The following is a 19,949-nucleotide window of genomic DNA, read 5'->3' as shown; positions in this document are numbered from 1 at the left end:
TCATTGCAGTTACAACTTCCTTGTGAGGGGAAGAGGAGTTAAAGCCTGCTCTTTTTAAATCAAATCAGACCACTTGTCTATGGGCGATGAAAAAGCTAGACAAATGTTTAAGTTCCAGTTATTCATCTTGCCAACTACAACTCAAAAAAGGAAGCAATCCAAAAGGTTGTGTGTAGTTCTAGCTTTCAAGTTGACACTAAGAAATGGTATGAAACTGTCAGGGGAGGTTTAGATTGGATATTAGGGAAAGTTTCTTCCCACAGAGGGTGGTTGGGCACTGAGCAGGCTACCCAGGGAAGTAGTTACAGAGCGACCAGAGTTCAAGGAGTGTTTGGACAATGCTCTCAGGCACATGGTGTGATTGTTCAGGGCCAGGAGTGATCTTTGTAGGTCCCTTCCAAACCAGGATATCCTCCAGGAAAAAGAATGTAAAGATTTGTAAACAGACAGAGAATTGCATCTGTGGGTATTTTCAGAACATGGCCTTGTACAAGGAAATAAATAAATTGCGAATTCCTGTCCCGCCTCAGCCTCGCCGTGCTCCCCCCGCAGGACCCCCAGCCCGAGGCGGCCGCACCTTTCCAGCCGCACGGGGCCGTGGCGCCCGCCCGCCCGAGCGCTGCCACCTGGCGGCTCCAGGGCCGGCACAACACCCGCAGCCCTGCCTTCCTACAGGGGCAAAGTTTTGAAACTTCAGAACAGCGAGTGTTTGAGTAAACATACAGCATTGATGCTCACATGAGAGCAAGAGGGACACAGAAGCAGTAAAAGCTGAAGTAGGAGTTACTAATAAATAATGCAGATTTCTCAAGAGCACGAAGAGCCTTGTGAGGAAGGTGGTAGATTGGAACTTGATTTAAATCAGCCATTCACCTACCAGACCACAGAAAAACCTGTGCTCTGCTTTGGTTCATGTTGCCCAACCAGATAACACATTTTTCTGAAGTTTCTTTTTGTAGTAACTTCAAATGTGCACTCATCAGAGTTCAGCAAATTGAAGAACAAAAGCCTTTTTAGGCTATGTTCTTCAAAGAAGGTTTTAGGCATCAGTGCTCCCAGTATAGTATTGTACCTGTTCAGCTCAAACCAGCTCACTGCTGGGGGTCTTACTCCTTTCTGCTGATGGATTTTTCCTTGTTTGGGGGTTTTGGCTTTTTAAAAACTTTCCTCAACTGAACTTAGAGTTGGCTTCAAGGGTCAAGAAGCAAGTCTAAAGACAGAGACATCAGTGTTATTTAGTTCACTGAATATGTTTTGTGTGAAAAATACCATTCCATATCTCAATTTGCTACTAGAACTACAACAGAAAATTCTTCAAAGTAAATGTCATATGCACACAAGCCAAATGCTCAACTAATTTCAATAAATTGCATATAGACCAATTAATTATCTTGCAGCCACACTGTCCTTGATGCCATTATAGAATACATTAAATATGGATTTAACATTTCAGAGGAAAGTATTTGTTTTGCAGACAAATTTATTTACTGTGTCAGTTTTAAGTTAGCTTTTGAGGGATTTCAAGGATATTCAGTCTTGAGTGGCAGGTTTAAAGATTATTCTTAAAAAGCTGTCTACAATCTACATGTATTTTTCAAATTATTAATTGGTAAAAAGCTCTGTTTGTAAATCTTGCAGTCTGTTGATTATGCCATGTTTCTCACCAGAAGGAAGCCAGTACATTGCATTAGAAATGAAGACTGTCAATAATGACACGATTTCAATTTAAAAGAAGTGAACACGGCCCAATCCTTAACTTCAGTAAGACTATCACCTTAAGAGGATTCAAAACCCTAGAGGACAGAATATACCAGTTGTGCATTTTGTTGTTTCCATACAGGTATTTGATATTATCTTAAATCTAAATGTTTTGAGTCCTCCCTTCCTCCAAAAGGTGGGCAAAAATGATTTGAAAAATTCAGAGTCTTTAGGGGGTATTTGCTACAAGTCATGAGTGACATAGCTCATGAAGATCATCTCTCTAAATAGATTATGCAGCAGTGGAAAGTGAAATGGATGAGAAACCTGGTAAAAAGTTTCCTGTGGGAAGTTAAGAAAAAGGAAATTAAGAAGGGAATGAGAAAAGAAGCAGCATAGCCCAGAACCAACACTGTTTCCAAGAACTAACTGATCATAGTTTCTCATCAGATGAAGTAAGAGGTGTTTATCAAAGAAATAAGGATATAAAGAATAATTTATTAAAGGCAATTTTTTATTCTTATTATTAATAATTTTACTCTTACCGCAGATTCCCACGATACTGCTGAACTAGAGTAAGTTTGGTATCTAAAAAAATTTAACCCTTTTCAGTGGGCAAAATTTTAATAATGACACCATAAAGCAATTATACAAAAAACATATACATATTTTGACAGTTTAAATAATAAATATATATATATGTACTTGTTTTTACTTTGTGGAAAAGCAAGTTTTGACAGTTTTAGATTGAGACTGGTTGTAGCTGAAAAAAAAAGAAACCAAACCTATTTTTCTTCAACATGGCACTTGGAAGTTTGACAGTTCATCAAATTCATAACAAGAGACTTACTGGAATGGATAAACCAGTAAAGCTGACAGAGAGATGATGACTGGAAAACAACAGAATCCCTAATGTCTGCCCTGTATAGCACTGCTTCGACACAAGGAACGAGGAAATGTGTGTCAGAAGAAACCCGGTTTTGCTTGTAGGGTGGTGGAAACCAAGCTGTACAATACAGGAGCCAGAAGATGTGAAGTATTACACAGCACTTGTGGCTGCAGTGTTTCATTTCCCCTGGAGCAATGACTAGAACACTCAGACTTCAAAACCAAACTGCAAATCCCTTCCCCTTTTCAGTTCAAGAGTGTAGTACATCATCATTGACCAGATTACAAAATTTAAGAGGGGTAAACAACTGGGATTTTTGGGAAGGGGATAGGAAAGGGGAAGAAGATGAAAAATAAGAAGAAAAATTTTGGAAAATATTCTAGGTCCAAATGGATTTTACAATCCCAACCCACCCTCAGACATTTCAATGATGACTTACGTACCAGTTTGCCCTAATTAAGAAACACCATCAAGATATTTCAGATGTGTCAGAAGTCTTCAGCTTCAAAATACAATAAAAGTGAAATACTCGAACTGGACCACTAGATTAACATACTATTAAAAACCATGAAGGTCAATAAAAACAAAGCAATTTCTTTGTGTAGGTGCAAGGAAAAGCTACTTGAAGTATGTAAGTGAATAGCTAGATGTAAGTACTTCCACAACACAGTAATGCTTCTAACTGTTCAACCATAACAGCTATCTGTTCATATGGCAGAAATTCTGTTTTAATTATAGGTCTCAGTTTTGTATCAGAATATATACAGGTATTTCTTTCTCTGTTTCTTTTGAAATTTGAGAGGTTACAGGTTTGGGGGGTTTTTGTTTGGTTTGTTGAGGTTTTTGGGTTTTGTTGATTTTTTGTTGCAATTGTTGGTATGTTGGTGTGGGTTTTTAAAATTTTGGGCACCTAATATTTAAGGAACACGTATGCAAATCCACATAAGAGAACTCTAAAGGTATCTCAGTTTAAAAGGCATGTTTTTTCTCTTTTTCATACAATCAACATTCTTTTTTGAAGTCTTGCCTCTCCTGCCCCATGTCACATTCTCCACTACGATTTGCGGTTAAGCTGTGAGGACTTCGGACACCGGTGTGTAGTAAGCACTAAGAATTTCCTGAGTCAGGTTTATTCATCATTACCTGTACAAAGCAGAAGAGGGGGAGAGACAGTGTGAAAAGGAGAGACACACGCAGACACAAGTGAAGCTAGGGTTACAAAACAATCTAGAAACCACAACTCAGTAAGCAATAACACAAGAATACACTAAGTCTGTCACCAATAAGGTGACCATGACCAAAGCTGCCTTAAAGCTCTACACACAAATATTGAACATTGTGTCATCTTGGATTAGTGAATTTAAGATAGTTGCACCTCAAGTGGCCTGCTTCAGTTACAACAATCCTCTTAGGAAAGAGGAACAGAGATTTTCTCCCAACATTTCTTATTTGAAGAGTATAAGACTTTTGAGACAGAAGCTCATGAAGATCCTTCTGTCTGTCACTTGTCCTCTATTCACCCCTATTAGCATAGGACTTTAATTCAAGTGTCTGAAATGTATAGAATTACTTTTTCTTATCATTTTTGGATGCTACCACAGATTTGTAAAATACAGAATTAGAACCGAATCTAATAAAAATAGCCACTTGTTAATCAGCATTTTACCAGATGAAAGTCAGCTCTTTTTAATAGGATTCATTCAGACAACAGCTTATAATTTATATGCCAACATTTCAGCAAATTTTCATTTAAGTCTCTTAGTACTAGTTTTAAACTATCCTTAAAGCAGAGTAGCAAGCAAAAGAAAATGGTGACACTATAGTAACCATTTTCTTATTTTACATTGCCAGTCTTTTGGACACTTGAAAAATGGACTACTGCAGTGCATCTTTCCAAATCTGCCACTAAATCAAGAAATTGTGGCTCAAAAAGATTTTTCAGACATTTTTCTGTCACAGTTGTCTAACACAGCATGAAAACAACATGGAAATGATTGTTCTTACCTAGCAGTTCTAGATCAGTAGAAAAAAAATTGGGAAAACGTAATTTGGATTAGAATTCAGAAAAAATGATCATGCTTTTCTAACTAGTTTTAAGACACCCCCCCAAGTATTCACATATAAAACTCATAAAAAGCTGTACCCCTACTTGACCTTGCACTACCAATGCAACACATTTGTAAAAGAATTTAAAAGATGCAGAAAGTACTTATGGTTAACAAGCATTAGAATATTTTTTTGAAAATTGAAATGCATTAAATAGTGATCATTGCACATACTTCTAAAACCAATACATGATGCTTCTGAATACTGTAAAACTAATTAAAATTTTAGATTTCTTCTTTTTCTCCTCTCCAGTGAAGACTTTCACCACTAGAAATCTAAAAATACATAACTGCAGCTAAATTATTGACATGAGAGATTAAATGAAAAAAAAACCCAAAACCATTCCATTGCTGCTGGTGGTCTGCGTGGTTTTTCATAAGCGTGACTCTGAAAGACAGAGCACCATCTATCTGCCTTGTAACCTCTGCTAAGCTGGGCAGGGCTCCAGGGCAAAATATATTATTTTCATGTATTACTGAGACACCAAGTAAGATGGATGGTACATACACATCAAGGTCTTCTGAAAAATGCTAATTATAGGATAAAGAGATCCAGGAAATTTTCAGAAAAGGAGTGATGGTGCAACCTATTAGAAGTAACATTATAGAAAGCATAATACTATTTTAGCTAAAAGTACATTATTTCTTAAGATAAAATTGGTTTTGATTCTGCAAGTTTTGTGCTGGATTTCCTTTCCCCATCTGTGAAACTGTTTTACAGAAATTAAATAACTATATTGTACCTTTTGTAGGCCAATTATTGTTACAGTTGACTGCACACGCAAATTCTGTTAAATCAGAGTGGTCAGCAAAGTTTGCCACATTTTGTTGCAGGAATAAAAATACCCTTTGTCGAAAATTTTAATTAATTTAGTCAATCAACATACCAAAGCACAGACATTTTCTAAACTCTGTGATACTATGATGTTTTAAAAGTATATTAGAATCTATATTGTGGTGACCAAGGAAGAACATAAGACAAGCCATAATTGCCAGGATACATGGATTACCTTCTTGGTACGCTCCATCTGCCATTACCAGATGAAGTATTTTGGCATACAGGTGTTTGTGTTCATTTCCAAGAACTGTCTGAACTACAGTTGAACAAACATCAATATTTTCATCTTCATCTTCAAGTATAGCCTAGTGGAAAGAACAAACCATGTTGCCAAAATGAAAATCGGTATAAAATTAAGTAGTTCAAATCTATTAAATGCAATTAATGGTTAAACCAGAAGATTTTCTCTTTACTCCACTGGCCAGGTATTTTCTCTGATAATACTTTAGTGTGCCAAAACAGATTAAAAGACTACAGAAAAAACCTTTTACTCTAGTTACACAAAGTAATTAGTTAACTGGCACAGCAAACAGTCCTAGGTGCTTGTTTCTTCAAATATTTCCACTTGAGCTTATTCCACAAACCTTTATTTTCTCATAAACTTCAATTAATTTATCAAAGCCTATTTCCTGCTCCAGGTTATATCTCAACTCTTCTAAATGGCTGAAGATACTATCACATTCTTCACATTCACTGGCAATCTCTCCATCACTATTATCTAGAAAGAAAGAAAACAACAGTAAAACCCCCTCAGTTTTACATTCTTAATGTTGTTTCTAAATCTCTAAAACAAATACCCTTTAAAAGCAACAAAACAGGTAAGCTCAGGAGCACTGGATGATGTTGGCAGATGTTCTGACAATGTGCATGAAAATAGGAATAGTCTCTTTCTTGAAAAAAAATCCTGAATCCCAAATGGGAAGCATCCAGCTATCCCCACGAGATCCCCACTCTGACAATTAGCCATAGGGGTATTCAGCCTGAAGGAAAACATGGTATGGTCTTAAAGCAGAATTTTAGTTCGCAAAGTAGGTCAAGTTCCATACCACCACTCTATAAATTTCTGAGGTGAAACTCATGAAGGGTTGGCAGCTGTCCCACACAAGGGAAAGGAGTTCCTTCATGAAGCAGCTGTCTTCTAGCAAAAAATGAGGACATGTATGTTACCCATCCATTGCTTTCTGCCCTGAGATGCATCTTGTTCCATGGAGCAAGTCTAAAAAACCCAGTACTAATTTAGCTACAGAGTTCCTTGTTCTTTTATAAGTGCATCTCCTTTGTGTAGCAAATTAAGCATGCCAAGTGGTGCAATAAGATACAGGAGAGAAATCAAGAAAATTTTGCTTATAGGCTTCAGAAACCTTGAAAATAGGTTTGAAATGGTAAAACATGAGGTAAATCTAACAAAAAGGATGTTTTGAAAAATACAAGACAGAATCCCTATGTAAAATTCCATTGTAAAATGCAGGAAAAAATACTTTCTTAAATAAGCATTCAAATTTGGAGAGAACTTGTCTACCATGGAAAAACTTCATACATTTCAAAGTGTATATCAAACCTTTAAGTACTATTTCCTGGTAGATCACAGACTACACGAGGTAGTATTAGAACTCTACTACTTGCAATTCTTACATATGACTTGTGTAAGTTATAGTCCTGACCAAATCACATCCTTCATTCAAGTATCAACAGTCAAATCAATAAGAAAGTATCAATAAAATAAGAAGTTGTATATGGGTTAAAAACCCATTAGGCTATTTCTAATCCTCTATTTAACATCTAGATCTTGAGAAGATTTTGTCTCAAGTTCTCTCTGTTACCCTTTTGAAGGCTGGCCTGCCTTCCTCCCTGCCCCAACAATGAAACTTGAAATTCTTATGGAATATCTAGAAGGTAGGACACTGGTATTAAACTTCAGCACTTACAACAACAGCAGAATCACAGGCACAGATAGAATTGCATGTTATCAGCGTATAACATCAGCATGCCACAAAATTAAAGACATTAACAAAGTTTATTTTACCCCGAAATAATTATTGGAATGTATTATTAGATGTTCGATTTATTGAAAATTTTCTTCAATAAAAATTACACAAAGCTTTGTTTTAGATGAGTTACTGATTTTCTGTATCTTTTCATAACTATATTTCTAGTTGCACTTCATTTTCCAGTAAGAGTAAAATACTTCCATTTCCACAAGAATTTAAAATACAGAAACGAAACTTCAGGAAGTTGTGCATAGCTAATGCAAAATGCTAAAAGCGGTAATTAATTTATCTGTCTCACTTCTAGTCTGACTGCATTAATACCTAATTTTGGCTAAGGACAAGGTGAATAATTTCATGTTCCTTCTGATTGCCTGTGAAATTACTTAACTGTAATTTAAGCTGAATCCCAGATACTCCAGTCATGTCAATTACTATTTCTTTTTCACACTTACAGCCATGAATTATTCAAGACATACAATGCATTCTGTTTTTGATCTTCCTTGAAGCCAAGTTTTAGACAATTTAGAGAAAAAGGCCCATCAGTAGCCAACAAACAGCCAAGCTTTAATTTGCAACATGGAATGGCATTTAGATGTTGACCTTAACATTCAGAAAGTCTGAATATAACCTGATTTCTTTCAACTTATGTATAAAAATTATCAATTAGAGCTTTACTTTGTTATACGTTAACAAAGCTAAAACATCATTCTGTATCTGAATTTTTAACATGAACAAATAACTTACAAAACAGTTATAACAGAAATTATACCTGACTGCCATTCTTCATTAAGAGCACTTTCACTGCTGGGATTATTTTCATCTCCTTCATCCAGCTCAGTACCATTTGTTATGCATTCCATGGCATTAGCCTTTAACGTAGACTCCTCTTCTTCACTCAGTTCCTCATTAGGCTGCTCCCTAAGCAACTGTTCCATTGAATCCTGGAGCTCCTGCAAATCTGTGTCTGTCTCTCCAAACATACTAAAGGAATGTGATATAAAGTTTATATAATTAATACTTTGCAAGACAAATCCTGTAGAAAGAGCTCATTTCTTTTGTTAGCAGCAAATTGAAAAGCCAGTCTAGCTGGAGGGGAAAAAAAGAGACACCTTTCACCCTCCTCCCCCAGCTATTTGTGACCTCAGTCCAATATGATTACAGCATTGATACCTTTGTATCATGCAAAACACAGGGAATAAACAGATACCCCACAGTCTCATAAAAAGATAGTAAGTCCTCAATTCAACTTTATTAGTAAGGTAATTTCAAAATCCTTGTATTTGTGCACTATTATAGAACGCTGGCAAATATAACATTTTCAATCCAGATAAAAATGTGTCTGGAGCAAAATACCAATCTAGATCTAAGCAGACTAGATACACCAGACTATCAAAGCTGGGGAGAATAGTCAATTGCAGGATCAGATTTTGAGGGACTTGAAGAACATTCTAATTAAACAGTAGAGGAGATAAATGAGCAAGATTCCCAGAACACAAAAAGAAAGGAAATATTCAAGAAATTTTTAGTTCTAGAAGAGCAATAGCAATCAACTTTGAGTTGCTTGAGCAAAATGCAAGTTGCAGACACCAGACAGACCTTGGATAGATTTTGGGAAGGAAATTTAGATAGCTATTGTATGCAGTGTACTCCGTTAGCTTCTCAATTCTCTGGAACAAGACAAAGTAATTAAATAACAAAATATTTAAAATCTGGGTAAAAACTCCATGCTGGTATAGCGTGTATAACAGTTAGTGTCTAACCAAAAACATTCTTGAACTAAGATGCCTGCTATAATACTTGATACACTCACATGTCCTCAGAGTCAGAGGGTCCTTCTTTGGCTTGCTCATCTTCTGTATCATCTGTTTCAAGATTATGTTGATGCTGCATATCCGCTACACTGGGAACATCAACTAAAGTTCTGTACAGTTTGTAAAGATCTGGGAGTGAACATGTTCTCAACATCTACAAAGGCAATAGAAAGCTTGGTTGGTAACAATATTAAAGACAGCTTGAGTTTACAAAATACTTTAAAATGAGATTTCACTGTTCTTCAGGCTTCCTGCTTTACATCCAGAAGCTGCGCTGGTAGATTGGATCCTACAGGAAAAAATCACTTGGTTGGCAGAAATGACAAGATATCTTTTCTGCCCTGTTCAGTGATTGTTTATGATGGCAAGGTAGTGATCATTCTAAAAGACTGCAGAAAAGGAAGAAAGCAGATAGGGCAAGTTAGGAATGTCTTCATGAACTCCCTCAGTAACGTCTCAGAAAAAGAGCGGAATTCCTTCACAAACACCTGGAACATAGAATGTTGAATGGTGAAACCAGAGACTTTCACTGCTGCATGAGACTTGCTGATATCATGAGCACAGTGCAGTTGAACTACAGGGCAGACATGGCTTGACAAATACAAACACCTGCTGAAAGAGTCGTGCCATCTTTCTGGCCTCATTCAACTTCAATAAGAACGTAAGAATAATACTATAGAACAAAAAGGTATTTCTTTCTTGTTATTTAAACTTGCCTTTGGGTCATTTGCATCAAAAAGTCCTGTAGAAAGTCCAATCAACAATGAATTTTTGCCTTTATTTCTTGCTGGTGATATGGAACGTGAACGAGGTACAAAAGACTCTTCCTGTGAAGACTGAGCTGACAGAACTGGTGAGGCTGTTGGTACAGCTGTGGGCTGTATTACCCTCTGGAATAAGGGCTCAGCTTGCTGAGAGTCACTGGAACAAGTTTCTGATGTGATAAAAGAAAGTCTGTTACAAATCCAACCCCAAGATATTTAAGGAAGACGTAACTGCTGTGAATTTACCTAACTAATTTCTCTTATACAATTAAAGAGAAAAGCAGATAGCACTTTAAAAGTATTAAAATATTTTTGATCATTTTATTAAGTGCAATTACAATGTGAATTTTCACATTTTAACTTTTGGAGAATATACAACCAGCTATAGCCTGCTCTGTTCTCAGGCCTTCTGTTTTCTCATTATCCAGTCCATGTCTGATACTGTGCCATCCATTTTCAACCATTGCTTATCACGTTATACTAGATGTCTTTGAAGTTATCTCAATATAATTTGTCCAAAGAGGGGGAAAAACCTATCCAGTTTGCTTAAGTCACCCTTAACTAGATGCAAGAGTATCACCAATGATACTTTACAGCACTGACAATGTTTTTTCTGAAGTTACCTCCCAGACCTCCAAGCATAAGCAATTCTTCTATGCAATAAAGATAAAATATTGTCATCAGCAGCCACTTAAAACATTGAGCTGCAGCTCAGTATTCATTTGAAATGTGTATAAACAAAGCAACACTTCTATTAAGTAAATAATCAGTTCTCATAACATCCTAAAGAGTCATGTGAAAAAGCTGTAACATTCAGAAAGTTGACATTCATCAGTATAGGCCACTGTTCTGTTGATCTATACAGTGTAGCTTTCTTGTAACATGTTTTCCTACAAAGTGATAAACATAATACCCACAATTTGTCTTCCTAATCCATCAGAAATTTCCTTTTTAGAAGTAAGAACTGAAGAAGCGAATAAAAACTTGCTCATTTGGGGTTAATGAAGGGAGGAGGGGTGACTCAAGCACCCCACACTGCCAAGCTATGGAACATGAGACTGGCACTGACCTGCTGGAGTTTCCTTCTGTGGTTGCACCTTGCTGAATGCTTCTTTCTCTGAAGCTGCCCCATTCATTCTGTCATGTTGTGCCCTACTATAACACATTACATCAAGGGGAAATGCCATGTAAAAAATGGTCATGAATCTATTGAAGTCACCAAGTGCAGTAAAACTAACACAGCAGCAAGCAATGAAGCTTTAGCTAAGTGTAATTTTAACTGACATGTCCAAATAAACCTCAGTTAAGGCTCAGTTGTTTGAACTGGAGAGAAAGGTCAGAAGAAGAGTACTTACACATCTTCTTTCTCTTTTACCCACACTTCATTAACAGTGCTAGGGAACTCCTTATTCTCCTTACTCTGGTGCATTTTATCTTCCATTTCTTCTAGCACCTCTGCTTCCAAATCATCAGGCTCTAAAATTAATAGTCATTTACCTCATTAAAAATTAATTCCAATCAAGCAAAAAGATGAAGAAGTATACATTTTAAGACTACACTTAACTCCTTCATCTTAAATAATTTTGCAGAAACAGCAGAAGTTTTGTAGTCCCAGAGCTAAAAGTTTTGGGTTTTTTTCTGATACCAGAAGAGTGTCTTAAAGCTCCAATGAACCATGTCTTCTAAAAACCTCAGCAACATGCCCCCAGAGATCAAAAGGATGCTGATATCACAGGAGAAAAGATTCCAGCACAACTGATGGGGAGAAATAAACCAAACCCCCACCAAATTAACAACAAAAAATTTGAAGCACTTTGCAATTCTACTTGTTCTCTGAAGTTTTCTATAAGCGCACAAAAATGTTTCAGGAAATCTAGTAAATACATTACTGAATCAGATTACAACACAGGCATAGAGAGCACCTGGTCCTACCTAAAATGTGTTGATAAAAACCTGCACGTTAATTATGGGAAGATATAAATATATACAGGATCGTTACTTCACTTATTACATTCAATAAACAGATTTTAAGTATAATTACTGATGAAATGAGTTACCATCCAGCATAATAGCTTTGCTCTGCACCAGGGTGGGTCCAGTTTTCTGAGATTCTTCTGGTACAGTTATGACAGACTTTGTAACACCAACTGGTACTGCAGACTGAGTTCCAACAGGAGAAAAAGCCTTCTCTTCCTTCTCCTCTGATAAAGACTGATGATCTCCTTCAAGAAGTTCTGCAGTACCTAACAGAAAACAATTCTATTATGTAAACAGTGTTTTACTATATTTGGATAATAAACTGCAATGTGGCTAATAAGGTAAGTTGGGAATTTTTGTTTCTTTAAAGGAAAACAGAAGAAAAAAATTGCATGCTTTTAGTACAACTATATAAAGAAGAAAGCTAGAAATCTTAAAATCTTAATTTCTTATGTTATGTTATCATTAGTACAAATTTATATTTGGAATAAATGTAAGTCCTTTTGTCCTTACAAAGAACTAAGGGCAGGAGTTGACTGGGTGGAAAAAAAATAAAATAAAATCAACTGATATGTAAGTCACATGCTGCCAGCAAAGTTACAGGAAGCATCTAATGAAATATTCAGATGATGACATCCTTTCAAATAATAGGATTGTTTCTATTAAAAGGCGAAGTTTTAAAACTTTTCAGTGAAATGAAGATCCTTTCCTTTCAGCACACCCTGGTTAATTTCTTACCACTCCACTGAGTTTCAAATATTTTGGTGTCCTCCAGTATCAGCTTGTGCTTACATTCAGAACTGAGGCAACACCCAGAAGTAGAAAGCAAGAGAGAGTATAAGAACATGCTTCTATTACTTCCAAATCTTTCTCAGTAGATAAACTGTCACTACACTTGCAGTGCAGATAATTACCCACTGTGCTTACCATTTATCTCATCTTGTTCCTCAAGGATGTCAGTTTGCAGCTGCAGCTCTGCTTCTCCTAGGATCCTCAAAACTGAATCAGTTGGGCTTTTGCCCCAGACTTTCCTGTGAGGTTCACCAATATCTAACTTAATTACTTCTCCCAGAGTTTGACCTGTTGGGACACAAACACAAATAGAAAAACTTTTCTAAATTAGAAATTTTTATTCATTTTGTATATAATAATAATATATATAAAAATAATTGAACAAACAACCTCCACAAAACTTAAAACTAAAAAGGTGACAAATCCAGAACTCATGTCACCTCACCCCAAATCAGACTGTGCTTATCTAGGGTTTTTCTTCTGCCAATTCCAATCAATAACAGAGTTATTCAATATCAGTTGACATATGCAACTTAATAGCAGCAGTACTCTTTTCAGAAATTCAGGCACTCCAAAAGAAAGCAGTATGAGAAATGTTTAACATTGGCATGGAATGGTCTTGAACTTTACTTGAAATGGTAAACTACAAAGTTTCTTGTCTTGCTATCCTTTGACATTTATTTCTGTTAATTCTCCCTCCAAGGAAAACAGGATACAAAGCGACAAAGAAAACCAGAGTAAAAAGTTCCTTGATTCTAGCACTATAAAACTACTATGCAAAAATGCAAGTCTGTCACATTCTCAATGATTATTTCTTTCTACAATGTGAAACAGACTTTTAATAAGATATACTGAAATCAGGATAAAGGGATTTCAACCAAAAAAACAGAGAAGGAAAGTGGAAAATCTGGAATAACAATCTCAATTTAAGAAAGGGAAACACCAAGAAAGGCTTAACATAAGTTACAGATCTAAATCGAGAAAAACCCTCAGTTGTTTTTTTACTACTGATAATACAACAGGATTTTCAAGTTAAATAAGAAATTTAAATATATTTTAAATACTTTTTATTCTTTCTGTTAAATTAGTGCCTATTTAAAAGACATGAAGAAATTAAACATACATTTAGTTAGGTAACTGTTTGTTGTTGAAATGATGAAATTATTTATTGAATCTCTTGCAGGCTGTTTAACTACCCAGCCTGTGCCTTATTCCTAATTTAAGGGAATACATAACCACCCACTTTTTAGAAGTGCATGACATGTAACCGATAACAAGATGATAATAATAAAGAGTACTTGGTTTATAAAAACACACACTACACATGGTAAACTGATTTACTAGTAAGACAGTGACAAAAAAAAAAAAAAAAAAAAAAAAAGATCTTACACTCTGCTCCAGAGAAAGAATCTTCCATTGACAGCTGAGCTAGAGGAACGACCAACTCAGAGGCCCCAGATTCCCATTTTTTGCGATCTCCCAGAAGTGGCTGGTCACCTTGCTGTTCCTTATCATCTTCAGATCCAGCTGATTCAGAGGTATTTTTACTCTCCTTTTTTCCTTTCTCATCTTCTTGAGCTTTAAGATTTTGATTTAATCTTCTCAGAATTTCTCGCTTATTCTGAAAAAAGGACAAATATATGTATTAAAATAGTGCCTTTCTTGAAAGGATACCTAAATGACATACTTGTATTGCAAATTTGACATACTTGTATTGCAAAATCTGGCTTTTTTAATTCCTCCTCAGACTCCTGGACAGCAGTTATTATATGTTCATCCTTTAAGTCCCAGAAGCATGAAATAGAAAGTAGAAGAACACGTCAGAAAAAAATTACCTTGAGAATAGTAACAGACATAATAAAACCTTTCCTATGACAATTGCAGGTAGGCTGAAACAGAATGCTTGATTATTCTGTTTTATTCTGTCCCAAAGACAGAATTTCAAGGGTACCCTCCATCTTTGAACCAATCACTACCAAAAAGTGATGAGCAAGTGAATCACTGAATTTAAACAGACAAATGAGATTTTAGAGGATGAAACATGTAGAGATAAAGCCAGACATGACCTCTACAGCAAGATAACACCAAATTCCAATGCTACAAATGAGTAATTCTACAAGAGAACCAAAGAAGTGGCAAGCACAGAGTCAAAGATAATGTATGAAGAAAAAACAGAAGGGAAAAGAGACAAATTTAGTGACATGTAAGTAAGCAAACTACATATTGAAGGCAAAAATGTAGAATTTATAATCTGTGTACAAGGCTTGTATTCTCCAATTCGAATTGCTCTGTGTGCTATTTTTTAGTCTGCCACAGTCACGGTCTTGCATTACTGTGAGACAAACTGTCCATGTGGGAAAAATATGCTTTATTAAAAATATTATTTAAGTATTTGTCCAAAATATTATTTACTTTTCCAGCTATCAACTGACGTCTTTCAGTGTGTATAACATTTTATATTTTACATATGTTCTTTAATGTAAGTTTCACTCTATTCCCACAGCTATAGCCTTCAGGGTTGAATACAGTACGAAGTACCACACTACACTGAAATTTACAAAGAGCTTAGGCAAATGTACAAAAGCTAGCATTCAAATTAACACAAATTGTGTTAAAAATTTAAATTGTACAAGGTTACACTCATCTGCTCAGTTTGACAATTGTAACATAAAGCAGTTGAGGTAAACGTGTACGTTTTTACAATATCAGGATTGAGAATATGCAGAACAGAAATTAGGGTGCTCTTCTAGACAACAAGAAGAGACAGCACTAACAGACTCAAGAATCTTAAGCTTTGTCTTCTCTGTAATATTCAGCACATTCAAGCCCACTGAAAACAATCAATCATTAGTATAACATAGTCATATCATTCAAAATTTATCTGCTCACTTCCACCAAATAACCAACTCATTAACTCCTCTCTTCAAGGGGCTGATGAAAATGCTGGAAGTTGATGTCTTTTCCAACTAAACATAACTGCCACCTAGGGCTTCCATTCAAAATGGAAACTGCCACCCAGGGCTCAGCATAAGCTATTTTGCACAAAACGTGAATTTCAGTTTCAGCATACAGATGTGTTTCAACAGCTTCCAAGCTTTGGTTTCTTTATATTTTTTTTTAATTTCTTTTCCCTAATTAGAAGCAACAAATATCCTTAATTATCTTCTAGCTAACCTATACATTTTCTCTAAACATTCTATTTCCAGTCAGTACTTATTGCCTTTCCATTCATTTTACCCTCTTTGCAGAAGTACCTACCACACCCACTTCCTTCAAAGCAGAAGTCATGGAGATGACAGGTACACCAGCCACTGGAAGTTGTGGCTTAGGAAGAGCTGCTCCAGGCTCTTGTAGTCCATTCATAGGACTATGTTCTGTAGCTTCCACATGAAAAGGCACGTTAGGATTCTTTACCCCTTTTGCAATCAGCTGTATAGATGCAATTAAAAAAAATTAAATCAAAAATTTACTTCAAGATTTTACACATTAAACACAGTATTATCAATTAGGCTCATGTAATCGTTACAAAAGGACAATAATGCCACACATTCATACAAAGGACAACTGCCCACTGCATGCCAGTTTGTCAGCTTCACATCCTGCTTTTTCTAGTCACAATATTACTAGTTGGACTTGTTCCATAGCACACAAGAAAATAAAATAACTTTTGGTCATTAACAGACGATTAATAAAATAGTTGGGGTGATCCTAATGATTCTTAGGTATAATGTTCAGAAGTCTTCCTGCAAGCATACCTAAGATTATGCTTCTAATCAGGGAATTCTGACTGACACAGGATACTCTCTCCCATTTCAGAACTACTTGTTTTGAAAAATCACAGTATAGGATTTTATTTATACAAAGATATGGCCCTACATACTTCAACTGCATGTAACAGATTTATTTTCTTACATGTTCTTCCCAGGCTCTTTTCTCTCTTTCATATGCTTCCTTTCTCTTTCGCTCCAACTGTTCCTTCAGAACTGCTGCACGAGCATTTGCTTGGGCCTACAGTAAACAAGCAAAAAAAGATCAGCTTAAAATCATAAGCAGCCTATTTCATGGAACATTTTAAGAAGGAATATTCTTGGATTACTCATCTCCTTTTCTCTCACTAGTGTATAGACTATGAAAGGAGGACTCCACTGACAAAATCACCACACATGTATAATAACTGATCATGTATGCTGAAATAACGGCAATTCCTCAAAATTTAATTGCAGATTTGTATATACAAATACAAATTCTTGATTTGTATTTTTAGTGTACACAGTAATCTTAAACAGAAACTCTACTTAAAATTATCTTTGAAGACAAATGCATTAATAAAAAATATTAAATATTATGTTCAAATTTTACCAACTTACTCATATACAAAAAGCTTCACTTGCTGTTTCACTTTGAGTTTTCAGGTTAGGCATAGGGTTAGCTTGTTTTTACACTGTACTTTGCAGATGGTGGAGGGAACATCATAGAATAGATAAGAGCAATAGTTGCTATGTATAGTATTGTGAACTAGTTATTGATTTAAAACCACCACATGGAATAAAGTTCTAATTAAACACTGTATTTCTATGAAATGTATTTGTTTTAAATGTAATTCATCACAGGGTTATATAACTCACATTTCAATCCACATATAACCCATGTCAGCCCATTTAAGGAGTTTTGCCTTCCTTTATTCTTTAACTAAAATAAAGGTGTTGTCTAAGGTACCTCTCCTTTATCCTTTCAGTCTCAAAATGTGGTTTTAGTTACACCAAATTGCCATTAGGACTAAAGCTACCCTAGAGATAAATCTCAAAGACTGGGATACAGAAAATCCTTGACTTGCAAGCATAGACTACACTATGTCTCAGCATGTTTTAAAATTACCAAGATAAAGCAGCTGAACACAGTTTGCTCTATACAGTTAAACTCCCCCCATTCCCCTTGTAACTATAGAAAACAAAATGAAATATAAGAAAATTCATGAGATATAAGGCATATTTGACAACAGTAACTTCCATCTCCTCCCACTCCATGCTTACCTTCTGCGTTTCTATCTTCTTGCGTATCAGTTCGGCTTCCTCGCTAGAGTCCTGTCCATCAGAACTGGCAGCTTCACTCTGCAAAGTGAAAGTCTTCATGGAATTATCATCAGTGCATGTATTTCAACACTGAGTGATATGAGTGCCTAGTCAGAATATTTTAACTGACTATATGACTAACATGGGTCAGTTTCACTAACTCCTTGCTTAAATGCAATGTTTACTTGAACAGAGCTTCATCTCTGAGATCAGTGGGGGTTCTATTTGTTTGACTTTTCAGGGAGGATTTGTTTTAAAAGATGTGAAGCTTTAATAAGTCAGGAAAAAAGTAATGTGCTTCTTGTTGCAAAGGAAAGTAGCCTACAATGCTGGGCTCTCACCTGCCACCCCTGATCACTGCTCCATGTTCTGCAGGTAAGGATACAAGAAAGGTTTGATGCTCTAGAATTCCAGTTTTTTCCACAATATATAAAGTCTAAAATATATGTCTCTATATAAAACTGCCTAAAATAAAAGTCTTCCCCCAGGGGTAAAAGAACACACCCCACCACTCAACTTCCATAAGTATTGAAGATTATTTTTAAACCAACCTTATCTCCACGAAGTTTTGCTCTAATCTGCTGACGTTCATTAAAGTTTTGTAGCCGGATCTGTCTCAATCTTGCCAAATATTCCTAACACAAAGAAATGAAACAAGTTTCAGCTCTATGGAAACTCTCTCCAGTAAGGTTAACTTAAAATATATCAGATACCACAAAGAAATAAAATGGGTGAACCACCCCCCAACATTATTGTTGTCACTTCACCAGCATATACTAATCTCCAGAAAAATTCTCATGTAATTAAAATATAGAAAATTGGAATGTATGTTTATCAGTATTAATTATAACTACATTTTACATTACTGAAACCTAGGAAAGGTTGCATTTATCACAACAGGATTAGGATATAGCTATACTTATGTGTATCAAGTTCAAGAACCACTCTGAGAAAGACTGATGTAAACAACTACTATTTTGATTATTTTAAAAACCAAAACAATTAAACACACCCAAACTTCAGTACATTAACTTATTTCCTAAAATTATTTCCTAAAAATTAAGAAAGTCCTTTAATTTTGTTACACAGATGGAATCATGCAGGGAAACTGGGCACAGTCAAGGTCAAAATAGTGCTATTTTTGTGATGAGCAAAGTGGCAAACACGCAGCAAGCATACCTCTTCCTCCTTGTTTCTGGATTTCCTTCCTCTTGCAGAAATGGACCTGCCTCCATAGGTATCTGCCAGGTTTTGCAGTGTACCCTGTTTGCCATTTAATGGTATCAAATTTAAGGTGGCTGGGGCAGTAAAATTATCTGCTTTATCCAATAACGGTTCACTTATAAGAAACCAAATCCATCAAAGATCTGCAGATGTTCTGAAGTTAACCAATAAGCCTTTTTCACTTACATGAAACATATGACAGCAGTAATTAAAAATTTTGAGCAGCCAAAGAGAGACAAGAGCTCTAAAATCATAGTTGCCTTCTTCCTTCAATTCTGATTTTCTCATGCTATAGAAAATTTAGGTTAGAAAACCTAAATTGTGATGGATATGAGTTTTCTACATCTGGATTATATAAAAACGGTGGCACAGGATTGGGATTTCTGCCACTGCTGAGTTAAGCCTAAAATAGGAAGTGGAATCTTTTTACATTCTTAAATTAAGCTTTTTAAACAATGATTACTCAAAAATCTAATAAAGCATTTAAATATACTCATTACACCTAACAAGCTGTGCTAAATGTCTAATACACATGCACTGCATAGACTTGGTTCGTGTGATGTACTCTGTGACGTGTCAACAAAAGGATTTCAACCTTTAAGAAAGTTCTCTATAGAACAGTAGAAGAATCATTTGACTTCATGTTTTCTGCTTGGATTAAAAATCAATAATACTTTAATTATTTTACTAACGACATACCACAATTTTTTTTCTGAACAGGTTAAAAATTCCTTGATTTGTTGGTGCTACATACAATAAAGACAGCAAGCACACAAACATATGATAGACCTTCT

The 19,949-nt window shown here is 35.7% G+C and overlaps 1 protein-coding gene across 12 annotated transcripts in view; it reads right to left on the bottom strand.

Annotated features, from left to right (window-relative positions):
- Window positions 1–2,191: 2,191 nt before the first annotated feature.
- NEK1 (NIMA related kinase 1) overlaps window positions 2,192–19,949 on the bottom strand; it is a 41,098-nt gene continuing 23,340 nt past the window's right edge. For 3 of the 12 annotated variants that reach the window (XM_031059532.1, XM_031059843.1, XM_031059727.1), the window contains 17 exons: window positions 19,111–19,194; window positions 18,483–18,566; window positions 17,893–17,985; window positions 16,775–16,870; window positions 16,121–16,291; window positions 14,572–14,640; window positions 14,252–14,483; window positions 12,998–13,150; window positions 12,151–12,336; window positions 11,449–11,569; window positions 11,163–11,248; window positions 10,046–10,263; window positions 9,329–9,483; window positions 8,288–8,499; window positions 6,115–6,248; window positions 5,703–5,835; window positions 2,192–3,730 (listed from right to left, as the gene is read on the bottom strand). In XM_031059532.1, the coding sequence (XP_030915392.1) occupies window positions 3,717–3,730; window positions 5,703–5,835; window positions 6,115–6,248; window positions 8,288–8,499; window positions 9,329–9,483; window positions 10,046–10,263; window positions 11,163–11,248; window positions 11,449–11,569; window positions 12,151–12,336; window positions 12,998–13,150; window positions 14,252–14,483; window positions 14,572–14,640; window positions 16,121–16,291; window positions 16,775–16,870; window positions 17,893–17,985; window positions 18,483–18,566; window positions 19,111–19,194 (2,241 nt within the window). In that variant the 3' untranslated portion in view covers window positions 2,192–3,716. The remainder of the gene's footprint in view (window positions 3,731–5,702; window positions 5,836–6,114; window positions 6,249–8,287; window positions 8,500–9,328; window positions 9,484–10,045; window positions 10,264–11,162; window positions 11,249–11,448; window positions 11,570–12,150; window positions 12,337–12,997; window positions 13,151–14,251; window positions 14,484–14,571; window positions 14,641–16,120; window positions 16,292–16,774; window positions 16,871–17,892; window positions 17,986–18,482; window positions 18,567–19,110; window positions 19,195–19,949) is intronic. The other 9 variants (XM_031059803.1, XM_031059987.1, XM_031060037.1 and 6 more) reach the window with 5 other exon arrangements.

The sequence above is a fragment of the Geospiza fortis genome, unplaced genomic scaffold (genome assembly GCF_000277835.1).
Source record: "Geospiza fortis unplaced genomic scaffold, GeoFor_1.0 scaffold40, whole genome shotgun sequence".
Classification (NCBI taxonomy): Eukaryota; Metazoa; Chordata; class Aves; order Passeriformes; family Thraupidae; genus Geospiza; species Geospiza fortis.
The sequence above is the reverse complement of the archived record's forward strand: the minus strand, read 5'-3'. Positions and strand labels throughout refer to the sequence as shown.